General features: G+C 42.4%; 1 protein-coding gene across 1 annotated transcript; it reads left to right on the top strand.

Moving 5' to 3' along the window:
• The first annotated feature begins 278 nt into the window (after window positions 1–278).
• Window positions 279–12,696, top strand: LOC126456750 (dehydrogenase/reductase SDR family member 11-like). Its single transcript, XM_050092496.1, has 6 exons — window positions 279–493; window positions 4,756–4,918; window positions 5,929–6,058; window positions 10,494–10,623; window positions 11,703–11,849; window positions 12,496–12,696. The coding sequence occupies exons 1-6, from the start codon at window positions 356–358 to the stop codon at window positions 12,535–12,537; spliced, it is 750 nt and encodes a 249-aa protein (XP_049948453.1). The 5' UTR covers window positions 279–355; the 3' UTR covers window positions 12,538–12,696.
• Window positions 12,697–14,239: the final 1,543 nt, after the last annotated feature.

Here is a 14,239-nt window from a genome sequence, read left to right as displayed (position 1 = left end):
CGTGTCCGGCTGCAGTCCCACTTAATGGATTATCAGAGTTGTATGTTTTTTTCCTTGTACTTAGGTGTCTTACCGAAGACACTTAGCGTACATTAGTGGCCGACAGATTTGGAGGTAAGAGAAGAATATGGCGATATGGCAGATTCAGTGATTCAGAGACCTGCACTTCCTATCAGCGTTGCCGCACTGTATCACGCAGAATACGACAGTGGAGGGGGATCTGCTGTGACGAGGCACATCTGCGCGGCAGCAGGGGCCAAGGCTATATAAACAGAGCTCCGCTGCTCCGCTGCTCCGCGGCAGTCCGAACAGGCCACTGCAACACGCGAGCAACAAGTAGCAAGTAGAAGCGACAATGGGCATGGAGAGGTACGCGGGCCGCGTCGCCCTGGTGACGGGCGCCAGCTCCGGCATAGGAGCCGCCATCGCGCAGGCGCTGCTCAGGAGGGGACTCACCGTCGTTGGGCTGGCCAGGAGGGTCGACAGGGTCAAGGTGAGTCGTCACGGGAAAACGTCGCTCGAAATTAGTAAACATCTTGAGAAAAAGGAAACTTACATATGTTAGACCATTGGCGCACGTTTTATAACAACACGTCGTATGAGACTTTAATTACACTTGCTTTTTAGCATCGTCGTCAAGAAACTGTTCTTGGGATAAGTCCCTAGAGTTCAAGCAGATTTTCCTAAGATTTTAAGAGCTCGATACAGGTCATACAACACAGTGGCTGGTTACTTCCTGTAGTAAATTCATTGCTTTATATCTAAAGTAACGAAGTGACCAAGAGCCTGGACTTCCTGCTTGCACGAGAAATCGCCTCGCATCACAAGCACCATGGTCGATTCTTGGTTCAGGCACAAACTGTCAGTTCAGTATACAATGTGTAACAAAAATACACCGATAGACTTCGTGGGGGTTGGCGAGAGTCACTTTCACAGTAAACTGTGCGAGTGAGACCAACACATGGCGTTCTGCCACGTCTGTGATAGTAAACCTAACTTTGTACGCTGACTGCAAGTATTGTTGTTGTATCAGAAGTGGACGCGATGTACGATATCCTGAATAGCGTCAGCCACTACACAGTGAATCCTAAGCCCTCTGACAAAATTTTGTGCGTTGTTCAGGGATCTGAGTATTTTGGCATAAGAGTTCCTGCTGTCTCCAGTCGCTCCTTACAAAGTATTCAGTTTGTATCGTTTATTAACATTGTTTCTTTAAATATGTTCCCATAATACAGGAAGATCCGAGTTCCTATGGCCGTCCATGTTCTGCAAAAGCTGCGAGACGTGGTTGCCGACGCTGGGGCGGACAGCTCCGCGTAGGGTCGCTGTGCTGCTCTCTCTCTGTATACACTGTATACCCCAACTATTCATTACCAAACCTATCCTGTTTATCACTGTTCACCCTCTGAGTTCCAACAATGTGAAAAAAACACAATTTTAAGATATTTCACATAATTAGCGTTTATTACCATACCAAGCAGCAAATACAAGAACAAACCGATAAAAAGTAAACAATCAGTTGTTTCAAGGTTGCTCTATGAAATATAAATGCAAAATTTTTCACAAAAGTAACCTTTATTATCATAATAAGTGACGTATATAATGTGTAATTTGCGGAAGGTAAACAAGAGATGGTTTCACTTTGGAACCATTGCAACACACAGTTTTCAGTTGCGTGTCATTTCCTGTCTATATATGAAAACAATTTGTAGTTTTTCTAGACAAAATCACATATTGTGGAATTTCCATGGACCCATAAAGCCTAAAACAAATTATAGTCCTAAATGACTAGCAAAAATTGGGCTAAAATTTAGTGAAATTTGTATCACAACAACATACTGTCCCAGTGGTTTTACTTATAATACTCATAAAAGCAGTAGTACAACCAAACTTTAAGTTGCTTTAGCGCTATAAATGACTGCTGCAATGCGCTACAGTTGTAGAAGTAGCTCATTCTTCCACTACGAGCCACTGTCTTGCAGTTGCGTCGGTAATTTCATGAGAAAGGTACTGGTACTTCTAAAAAGTTAATAAAACGGTGGTTTCAGGCAGGAACCACTGCGGCTCAGTGGGTTAAAATACAGTTAATCCCGCCAGAAAAATAAATACAAGAGAGAACGGTAAGTTACTGGATGCAAGCCTGAGATCGAAGATTGGGTTTGGCATTACCTTTGTGAATAGCAAGTACGGCATGTGCGCGTCACAGATTCATTTCCATGTATATGTATACAATTATATATCACTCATACTATTGTAATAACAATAAAACTGTTCTATGCATTCAATGGGCGTATTTCAATAGTTGTACACATATAACAAACAGTACTTTAATAGCCATTCAACGTGTTAAAATGTCTGCTTCCGTAAGATTCTTTGCCAAGATACCAAATGGCCATCATGTTACCTAATAATGAGAGAACAATTCCTTTTTGGTGGGTCGAATCTACTGCTAGCTGAAGCAATTGCTTAAATTCATATTACTTACAGTCTGTGTTATGTTATAATGTGGGTAACTTTGTGTAAATCCTTGTGTTACCGTTAATGTTTGTCAATCATTAAGATTTATCGTTTCCTCTTGATCATTTTATCTTCATGTTTCTCAAATCTGCAGTTATTTAACAATTTGTTCTGTTTCCACCTTCTGCAGTACAGCATTTCAGGTGATTTCGTGATTTGTTAACTTACCTAAGTGACGGTTTCACTTCTTTTCTACTGCTAGCTTCAAGTTGCATTTCCTAGTTTCACGTTTCATTTCCTAATTCGATTGTTTGGATTTGGTTAGATCAGAGTACCCATCTAAGAAGGTATTTCGCTTTACAACTCAGTAACTGATTCCAGAAAGTCTGTTCAATCATCGCACAGTCGAAATGACACTAACAGGTACATCTTCCCTTCTATTTATTTAATTAATGAATTGATTAACTAATTTTTTATCTGGATCCATTTGACCTTCTGAGCCAAACCTAGCTTGGTCGTGAAACGAGTCATGTTCAGAAAATATATGAACAAAGACTTAAAGAATTAATAAAACACGAAACACAGCGCATAAAAAGGAAAAAACCGGAGAAGGACGAATAGGGCCCCGCTATGAGGGTTCCGTACAAACATAATTGTGTATATACATAATAATAATAATAATAATAATAATAATAATTTCGCGTGGCTCAATGGGCAGATGCAAGTCCTAGAGGACGCCACTTCGGCGACTTTCGTATTCCTGACCTATCACAGTTATCCAACCGGGGAAAGGGGACCTGCAGTTTGAAGTGGAATACCAACCACGTGTTGTTTCAGGCGACTTGTCACATCGTTTCGAGGCGAACGCTAGGTCAGAACGAAGACTGAAAGATGCGTACTCCGACAGAGGTTTGATGCCGCCGACTCTCGGTTTCCAGTCACGCGCTTCATCACATTTTGAATTAATTAACTAATTTTTTATTTAAATATTTTTTTCAAAAACTTCAACATTACAGTCTACTCATATCTACAGTTCCTGTTCCACAGGCGTTGCATTAAAATGTATAGAACATCAGTATGTACTACAACTTTGCTAAAGGTTTTTATTGTATTGTGATACTTTGGTTCTCGACAAATTTTATGATTCTAGGTCAACGCGAAGTACGCTACAGGTTACAATGAGGTAGTTTGCAACTATCAAAATATGTGACATAAATGTCCGTATCTTTTGACCGTATTGACTTAGAAACTGAAATGTTGCACAGCGCCAAGGGACCGTAGATCTCAGTATGTGCCATAAATATCAAGTTATAACCCTCACCTTTCTTGAGAAAATGCGATTTCAACAGTTAGACAGACAATCAAGTGACTCTATAAGGGATCTGTGTTTACCGATTGAGAGAAAACTGAACTCCGCTCGAGGATGCAATCAAGGCCCTACAGTACTGACCGGCCACCGTGTCACCCTCAGCCCACAGGCGTTACTGGATGCGGATATGGAGGGGCATGTGGTCAGCACACCGCGTTCGCGGGCTTATGTCAGTTTACGAGACCGGAGCCGCTACTTCTCAGTCAAGTAGCTCCTCTGTTTGCCTCACAATGGCTGAGTGCATCACGCTTGCCAACAGCGCACGGCAGATTGGATGGTCACCCATCCAAGTGCTAGCCCAGCCCGACAGCGCTTAACATCGGTGATCTCACGGGGACCGGTGTTACCAATGCGGCAAGGCCGTTGGCACCGATTGAGATAGGCAAATCTAAAAATAACAAATTATAGGGAAAAGTTCTCAATTAAGACAAAGAACTCTTGTACAGAATAGAAAGAATGTGCTACAATGAAACCTTTCAACTTCGATTTGAATACATGGGGTATATCACCAAATTTTTTTCAGGTCTGCTGGAACCCTAATGAAAATGAAACCAGCTGATTAGTGCTCACGTTTCTGCACAACGCTTAAGAAAGTGTTATCTAAATGTACATCGTTTTTCCTTTTGTTGTTCACTGAATTAATGCTGCACTTTCTTCTGAATGAGCAAGTATTTTCAACAACATATCTCATGATGCAATGTGGCTAAAGAACGACCGAGCTGAATTCTTATTTACCTGCGATGTTTAAAAGAAAGTTTCACCTAACTATTTAAAGTAAATTATAAAATCTTCTTTTAGTCAGATAGTGCCACACTTTCTCGTGATATTATGTGGGTCTGAAAACAGTAAGTCTGTTACTGTGTTGATTCTACTAAGACACTGGACTGGGACTAGAGGCCAAGTTGACAGAATCTGTATTTCCGTTCCAGGCTCTAGAGCTGAAGGACGCCCCCGGTAAACTTTACGCTATTCAAGGTGACGTTAGCAACGAGGACAGCATCCTCTCAGCATTCAAGTGGATCAGGGAAAACCTGTCCGGCGTCGACATTTTGGTTAATAACGCCGGCTTGGGAAACAACTACGATTTGACGAGTAAGTAGCTGAGCGTCTCTCTATAAATCTGCTGTGTTATAATCAGGCATAACCTCTTACGCTACAATCGGAATAAGTAATGATTCTGATCGATACATGAGCCGTTGTACAGAAAACATTACACTTAATTAGGAAAGCTAAGCTCTCTTTAAAAGAAGAAAGAGCATGAACTTTTTTATTCACTTCCCCATATATTGAACTCATTTCACAAGGATACCACATGACAACTGGACTGCGGCTGCGGAAGCCTACGCAACTTTTTTTTATTTTTTTAAAAATTTTTTTACATGGCTGCACGTTCAGTGAATAGTTACAATTGAAAGAAAACAGCCCTCCGTCACTATTTTTAACGAATTAACCGGGTTTCAACACTGCTAGGAGTGTCCTCTTCAGAATTTAAATCAAAGAATGGTCTAAAACATGGTCACAGAATTATGACTAAAAACGTATGATACAGAGTATAAGTACGGAATCATCGTGAAAGACTGGCAGTACTTATATGTCATTTATAAAATAATAAATATGCCAAAAGGGCATTAGTCACAGAGATATGTGGTGGCGAGCCACTAAGGGCTGCTCGTTACTTACGCGGTTACTGGTTGCAAACTGTACATATATTCGCTGGAGGTCACTGTTGTCGAGACCAGCGAGCATCTCCTAAGAAAAAGTGTCGTTTTGTCATTCGACAGGTGGCGATCGCAGGCTGTTCTGGTCACGGGTCTGTTTGACAGTTAACGGAATTACTGCTGGCTACTAAGAGAGGAAACGCAACTATTATTACCACAATGTTACAGCGAAAACAAATCAATGTTGTAACAAGCCTTCCAGTCTACTAAATGTTACTTATTCCCCCACTGTATGAATCTACTTCGCCTTTTAGAGTCCGTAGGAGCTTAATGTGGCTCTAGTTATGCAATATGTCACACGTATCTCGACTCGCAGACGGATTACCTTTCCTTCCTTTCAGTGGTCATGTAGCTAGTAAAAACCGCTACTCTTTGTGTCCGCAGCTGGTAATACAGAACACTGGAAGCGCATCCTGGACGTCAACGTGCTGGGCCTAAGCATCTGTACCAGGGAGGCCGTGCAGGACATGCTGAGGAGGGGCGTCGACGACGGCTTCATCATCCACATCAACAGGTAGGCTGCGTCGGCGGAACAGTCACCTTTTCGCAAGCTTCCACGAGGATATATTCCGAGATGACAACACTTCACTCGTCTTAAATATTGTTGGGCCTTGTGGTCTGGTTGGTAAGGCGCGTACCCGTCAGACCGCGGAATACGTGTCTGCCTTTAACATAGCCTTAAGTTCTCAATGATGTGAAGATTCGCTTGTAACAGCCAGTGGTTCGGACTCCGCGTTAAACTGTAGCTCGCCTTTTCCCCGTAGGACATCTTGGGTACGCTATCTAGGAATACCCAAGTCACCGAACCGGTGTCAAATAGCAAGTCCATTGAGCAACATGGAATTAGTATTATCGTAAACATTAAACTACTTTTGAGACTGTGTTCTTACTTGTAGCGTACAGAGTTTTCAAATGTAGCTCCCTGACGTCCTTGGCAGTACAATGTTTCCGCTTTCCTGGCGTTGGTCGTGGAGGCTTCCTTGATGCTATCTGATAGGAAGTCTATGTGGTTTCTCTTTCGCTATCCCGATCTACATCTATAAACACTCTGCTTGTCACTGTACAGTACGCAAAGGAGTGTACTACCACCGTCATACCTTAGAAAAAGGTCTGGCAGAGAAGCCGAGAACATTCTGGTACTTTGCAAAATATCTTGGCGGGTCTAAGACTTTCATCCAGTCACTCTTTGTCCAGTCTGGTGTAGCAGTAGAACATAGCAAACCGAAAGCCGAAGTTTTTTTTTCGCATTCAAGAAATCATTCACGGAGGGGAATCTTAGAAACATAACGTCGTTTTGAACATCGCGCACGGTTGCGTATGGACAGTATAGCGATAGGCATCCCTGGCGTGGAGAAGCAACTAAATTGAAAACAAATAAGTCGTCAGGTCCGGATGGTATCTCATATTGGTTTACGTAGAGTACTCCGCAGCACTGGCCCCTTATCGCAAATCTCTCGCCCAGGGCAAAGTCCCAAGCGACCCGGAAAAACGCAGTTGACTTCTGTATGTAAGAAGAATAAAAGAACAGCCCCGCAAAATTACGGACTAGTATCCTTAAAGTCGGTTTCCTGCAGAATTCTACAACGTATTTTGAGTTCAAATATAATAAATTTCCGAGAGACCGGAAAGCTTGCGTCCACGAGCCAGCACGGTTTTGAAAGCATCGGTAGTGCGAAGCTCAGCTGGTCCTATTTTCACATGGTGCACTGCGAGCTGTCGATGAAGGGCAACAGCCAGTTACTGTATTCCTAGATTTCCGAAAAGCATTTGACACGGTGCCCCCCTGCAAGCTGTTAACGAAGGTACCAGCATACGGGACGAGGTTCCAAGTATGTGAGACAATAGAACCCATTATGTTGCCCTGGACAGCGGGTGTTCATCAGAGATTAGTATATCGAGCCCCAGGGAAGTGCGACAGGACCGCTGGTACATTCCATACTCGCAAATGATCTGGTGGACAGGGTGAGCACCAGTCTGCGCTTCTTTGCTGATGATACACCCCAGGTGTACGATAAGGTGTCGAGTTTGAGTGACTACAGAGGGATGCAAGATGACAGACAAAATTTCTAGTTGGCGTGGTTAATGGCAGCTAGCTATAAACACAGAAAAACGTAAGTTAATGCAGATGAGCAGGAAAGACAAACCAGTAATGTTCGGATGCAGCATTAGTAGTCTCGTGCTTAACACTGTCGCTATTTCTAAATATCTGGTCGTAACGTTCCAAAGCGCTATGAAATGGTACGAGCACGTGAGGATTGTGAAACGGAAGGCGAATGGCCGTCTTAGGTTTATTGGGAGAAGTTTGGGAAAGTCTGGTTCATATGTAAAGGAGGTCGTTTGTAGGACGCCAGTGCGACCCATTGGTGAGTACTGCTCGAGCGTTTGGGATCTGCACCAGGTTGGATGAAAGGAAATTATCGTAGCAATTCAGAGTCGGTCTGATAGATATGTTACCGGTAGGTTCGAACACCACAGGAGTATCGGGGAGACGCTTCGGCAACCCAAATGAGGGATCCCTGGCAGGAAGGCGACGTTCTTGTCGAGGAACACAGTTGAGAAAATTTAGAGAACCGGCATTTGAAACTGACTGCAGAACGATTCTACTACCACCAATACACATTTCGCGTAAGGATGACGAAGATAAGGTACGAGAAATGAGGGCTGATAAGGAGGCCTATAGACAGTCGTAGCTCCATTTGTGAGTGAAACAGGAAAGTAAATTAGCAGTAATGGTGCAAGGCACCCTTCACCACGCAGTGTACTGTGGGCTGCGGAGTATGTATGCAGATGTACTTCGTTCCGATATCAACAAGTCCCATTCTCGAAGAGAGAGAAGAAAGTAGCAAAATGCCTGTTTCGTAACCTGAACTGTCTTAAAGTCATTCTCTTCACGCGAGTTACACGATGGTAACAGCATAATGGTTGCACTCTATTCCTCGAATGTGGGTTCTCAAAATTTACCCAAAAGGATATCGTGCGAACTACTTCGTATTTCTTCCAAGGAATCCGTTTAATTTCCTCGAGCATTTCTGTTACACTTGCGACTACGCTTTTAGATTGTTGCCGGCCCACACTAGGGAATACAGAAACCCAGTTCTATACTGGGCATATTTGTGGTTTTTTCTGTCATTCGAAGCAATAATTCAACACGCAGGGATGTCTTTCCTTAACCGTTGTTTCTTTATAACCTGCTATTAAGCAGTCAGTGGGCTGTATCTCAGTGCAAAGCCTACAAATCTGAAGACAGCTCTCGGCAATTTCATTACCGACTTCTGTGCCTTATAGAAATGGGCGCAGGATACAGGGTTAAAGCTCAGCTCGTCCAAAACCCAAGCGATACTAGTTGGTCATTCTAGGCTCACTAGCGCGAAATATCGGGAATCCATATCATCTTTAGTCCTAAATGGGGCAAATATCAATTTCTCTGCTTCAGAAAAGAGCCTAGGACTAATAATAGATGAAAAACTGAACTGGACTGTGCACTTAACTGTAATGTGCCCTACAACAATATAAAAAAGTCTTCCCTCTTGACCTGAAAAAGAAATTTGTAGAAACACTTAAACTTCCAATTATTGATCAGCGATGTTGTCCTGCAAGGCCTTTCTCAGGAAAGCTTGCGGCGCTGAGAATTGGTTATGAATACCTGTGTTCGTTATATCTGTGATGTTCGACTCTCTGATCACATTTCACCAGCTTATGCACAGTTACCGTAGCTACATTCAGACAGCCGGCCGAAGTGGCCGAGCGGTTCTAGGCGCTACAGTCTGGAACCGCGCGACCGCTACGGTCGCAGGTTCGAATCCTGCATCGGGCATGGATGTGTGTGATGTCCTTAGGATAGTTAGGTTTAAGTAGTTCTAAGTTCTATGGGACTGATGACCTCGGAATTTAAGTCCCATAGTGCTCAGAGTCATTTGAACGATTTTTTTGCTTTCAGACAAGCGCAGAGATTTACATACCTTCTGTCTTATCAGCGATCACGGCCCCTCATATTTTTCGTCGATTTTAACGCACGCATCTGAACACTGTGACGGAACCACCAGTTGCCAACAGAGCAAAAGCCTTTCTGTCCCTTTCATCGTTCAGCCACATTCTCGACGTCTTTCTTAGAAACAGGAACCCGACTCTGGAATAACCTCCTGCATTGTAATAGGGAACTGAATAACATCTCCAGCTTCAGAAGACAATGACATCCTGAGTGAATTTCCACTCTGCAGCAAAGTGTGCGCTGACATGAAACTTCCTCGAAGTTTAAAACTATGTGCCAGACCAAGGCCGGAGCTCGGGGCCTTTGTCTAGAGCAAGTGCTCTACCAACTGGGGTACCCGATCACGATTCACGATTCACGATTATTCCTGACAGCTTACTTCCGCCAGTACCTCAGACAGGTTCTGAGTCGTATTTGCCTACCTCAGTTGGTAGAGCACTTGCCACCGAAAGTCGAAGGTCCCGAGTTCGAGCCTCAGTCCGGCACATAGTTTTAATCTGCCAGTTTCAATCTACTCCACATCTCCTAAAGTAAACTTAAGTATTACGCAGATCTTTCACTTTTACCAGTACTTTTAACTTTCCTATCCCCAGAGGTCTCTATATCAGAAAGCATATAAATTCTTTTTACGTCTGCCACTACCATCACTACTAGTGGGGGCACTTGTAGCAGTACAAGTATAGTAGTACAAGTACTGCCAGCATTAACTTTGTCAGTGCATAGTCAGTATTGCTTACTCACCTTGACACCTCAGACACTCAAATCATTTGACTACTATTTACAGTTCAGTTTAAATAAATAAATTGTTTAGCCTTTTTGTAGTGAGAAACCTTCAGATTCAAGAATACGGTGAAAGTTGATAGCTACCGCTTCCTAACTCTGTGAACCTCGTACTTGATGAATGTAATTCCGTGGTACGTTGTAAGACGTGCCCCTTACGCGCAGCGCTGTGTGTTCGCAGCCTGGTGGGACACAGACCGCCCACCTACCACAACACGGCGGTGTACTGTGCGAGCAAGCACGCCGTCAAGGTGCTGCTGGAGGGACTGCGGAAGGACCTGGTCGCCAGAAACAGCAAAATCCGCGTTGGGGTGAGTCTTCCTTTCCAGACTGGTGGTGGGGGTTGCTCGTGATATTTCTGGACGAAGTAACTGTTCGCCACATTGTACAAATCTAGCTAACGCGACAGCAGAATCTTTCTAAGTGTTGCTTGTAATCACTACAACAAATAATATCGACAAGGCGGCAGTCGTGCTGAAGTCCGTTTCTTCAGATGGTTTGCGACTAGTGTCTTTGTTCAATAGTTTAATGTTATCCGGTTGAAGCATGGACCCTGTAAAAATTTGTGAGAGCCCAGGTTCAGTAAAGAGCAGACAGGAACTTAAAACAGTGGTGTTAAAGACGCGAAAACTATAGAACTTGTAAATTTCTAAAATCACGTAATTATACCAGAAGTAAATGAGATCATCATTCGGATCCAGTGACAGGGTTGGTTCGGGATACCGTATCAGCAATTCGCACAGCGGGTGACGATGCATTTTTAAGAACAGGTGACAGTGTAAATTACTTTTGGGTAAGTAGTAATCGAATTATTCTTCTGAAAAGAAGCCATTGCCATCTTCCAGTGAACAAATTTACGACAATTGTCATCCACAGTTTATCGTAATACAGAGATGAAACGTAATGAAATTGCAGAATTGATTAAATACGCGAATAGCGTGTATGAGAGTCTTGAGAGACTCCAAAACTTTGGTAGGGTAACGAGAGTTAGCTTTGACGAAGACTTTATGCTCAAAGAAAGACACGAGGAAATGGTCATCGAGTTCTTGGAATTGCTTCAAGTAGTTGGAGCATATATCGTCCTCAAACACCACAAAGATTAATTGGGTTGGAAATTCTCTTCAGCTCGTGCCCTTTCTTTCTGATGAATCAAGATAGTCCACCGCTTATCCGCGTTAATTTTATTTTATTTCAATTTACCACATTTACATACATGCACGTAGCACTAGAACAGTAAACCGTTAGTCTTCCCATTCCTTAAATAAATTTCTTGCGTTAAATTACATTTTTGTGACTCAGTACAATTCCTAAAGTTGTGTCACTAAAATATTCAGTGCATTCAGTAAGTAAAATGCTGAGTTCTAAGTTTAGTTTGTCCCATTCACTACAGGAAGTTTCTCCGGGAGCTGTGCGAACTGAGTTCCTCACGAACTTCCCTGGAATTCCTGCGAACCAGTACGACTTGGTTCCCTGCCTGGAGTCGGAAGACGTCGCGGAGGCCGTCCTCTACATGCTGTCGCAGAACCCACGAGTCCAGGTAAGCTAGCGCGACCTGTCAGTAATTGGTTTGCACAGTTGTCCTGAAACACATTATTCTCTTTGACACTTCGTTAATGGCGCTTCATTCGATGCTCATATATTTACGGCACTGTTCCCCAAACATCACCGTTTTCCGTTTTTCGATAGCGTTCAGTGTGAAGAAGCACGTAATAAAATAGCTGCATTCACAATTAGTGAGTAGTTTATTGCACGTGTAAGTCGCCATTCATACCCATTTGGACAGTTAACTTTACTCTCTGCTACTGCGTCCCATTTAGAGCACGCGAATAGTTAAAAGACGCACTACCAGAAATCGCTCAAGCGGATGTCTTGACGTGAGCCCACTGCGATGAAAAGCATTTCCAACATAACTGGAAGGCGAATAACATCTGACAAATTTAATTCGTGTTTGGCAGTAACCACCTGTCTGATGGTCAATCATCCAGGCGACATCATTTTTTTTGAGCTGGGGTGGGAGACCAGAAAGCGGCTTGCTTTCGGCTTCCTATATTCATGACACTTTAGTAGAATACATTCTCCTATGAAATATTATTGACTCTCAAACCTGATTTTGAAATCATCACGTGCCTATTTTTCGAAATGAGTGTCTTTACGTATTTAATAAAAATTATTTTTTGTTTCAGGTCCACGACGTCATTATCCACCCAACAGGCAGCAGCTACTGAAGTCGCTGTCGTTCCTCTGTTACATTAATTTATACAAAGTAAACGTCATATAACAAGTTTCATTGGTGTTGTGGATAATAAATGTCACACAAGTTTGTGTTCCGCATTCTCTTGACATGTAGCACAGCATATGTAAATAAAATGACATACATCTAGAAATGACGATATTTATAGAAGGTTACCACTTTTTTCCGTCGTAAGCAACACAAAATAAATTATATACTTTTGTAATCTCACACAAAATAACGAAATCAAAGCACTCTGTCTCTTAACTGTGTAAAGAGGACTGCAACTATTTCAGAGTTACACATAAATTATTAACGCTTCAAGATTCGGAAATTAGTACGTTGCTTGTTTTGCAAATCATAAAACAAAGACATTTAGAGCAGACATTGCACATTAAGGCCTCAAAGCAAAACGACTTGTACCTGCGCTCCTTTTATTACTTGAGTGATATAGCGTACAACTATTTTACACAGAAAATGTACAATGTTTGAAACTGTATCACAAGAAATTTGATTGTTCCTGAGATACTACTGAAAAGAAATGTGAGCCTAGTGTCTTTTTTGTCATGAAAATTGTTTACCCCGGATTACTAAGGCAGTCGATCAACCAGAAGTTGTCAGATTTTTCTGACACACGTTGGCCACCGTTTAGCGTTGGAAAGACGACGGGTTCACCTTTTTCACCGGCTGTCGCCATTTATTTCATGGACATTTCTGAAGAACGGAACTTGAACATTGCTCCTCTTCGCCCGCCCTGTTTTTGTTACGTTGATGATACCATTCTGATTTCCCTCATAGCAAAGAAATCTGTTATAATACGTTCATCACATGAACAACGTATATGCCTACGCAAAGTGTACTGAGGTAGTGGAGAAGGAATGGGAAGCTTTCCTTCTTAGACGCTCTGGCTGATCTGCAAACAGACGGATATATCAACGGGTCCTTCCACCATGCCGTCCAGAACAGAGCTGTGCAGAAAACACTGATATGTGCAGCTAAAATTCTCGTAAGTGGAAATGGGGAAGTCCTAAGTGCAGGTCTGACATTTATAGGAATGAAAAAACAATGTATCTGTGTTTGACATGCCTATGTACCTAAACAAATTGAGAAAATATTCTGATGCACGAAGTTATGTTGTTCTCCGCATAACAGTAAAAAATGAGAGGAATTAGAAAATAAGGACTTTATGAAGAATGATCTAAGTGCCATACCAAGAAACTGACTGGTTCTTAGCGCCAGTCAAAAAGTTTTTAAAAGTTCGTTCTTGCAGTAAGAAAACACCAACGAGCCACTGTTATTGCTGATGTTTGTTTACACAAATAGCGTCGTTAACGGTTTAGAACCTACATGTTCATCTTCAGACAGCTGATCACGTGTATATTACCTGTTTGCTGTTTACATTATTTATTGGCTGTATTTTAACAACTAACGACAACAACAAATATATTATACACGTCAACAACCTACAGGTTCAAAACCGGTAACAGCGCTACTTTGTATAAATAAATAGCATAATAAAAAGTGGCTTGTTGGTGTTTTCTCCTTTCCAAGAATCAACGTATATTCTGCACGCAGCCTCAAAAATCTCAGTTTTCGACAAAATAGCAGGAGGAAAGTTTTGGTTCGAAGTGACATTAATACTGAGGCATTCTGTTTTATTTGAATAATACAAGTACAGAAATACAGCATAAGGTTTT

Source organism: Schistocerca serialis, chromosome 2 (genome assembly GCF_023864345.2).
Source record: "Schistocerca serialis cubense isolate TAMUIC-IGC-003099 chromosome 2, iqSchSeri2.2, whole genome shotgun sequence".
NCBI lineage: Eukaryota > Metazoa > Arthropoda > Insecta > Orthoptera > Acrididae > Schistocerca > Schistocerca serialis.
This window is presented reverse-complemented; position numbering and strand designations above follow the sequence as displayed.

Bases quoted from the DNA above. Each gene is read 5' to 3' on its own strand.
- LOC126456750 (XM_050092496.1), top strand. From the start codon at position 356: ATGGGCATGGAGAGGTACGCGGGCCGCGTCGCCCTGGTGACGGGCGCC. The intron at 6,059-10,493 runs GTAGGCTGCGTC...GTGTGTTCGCAG, and splicing joins TTCATCATCCACATCAACAG to CCTGGTGGGACACAGACCGC. The intron at 11,850-12,495 runs GTAAGCTAGCGC...TTTTTGTTTCAG, and splicing joins CGCAGAACCCACGAGTCCAG to GTCCACGACGTCATTATCCA.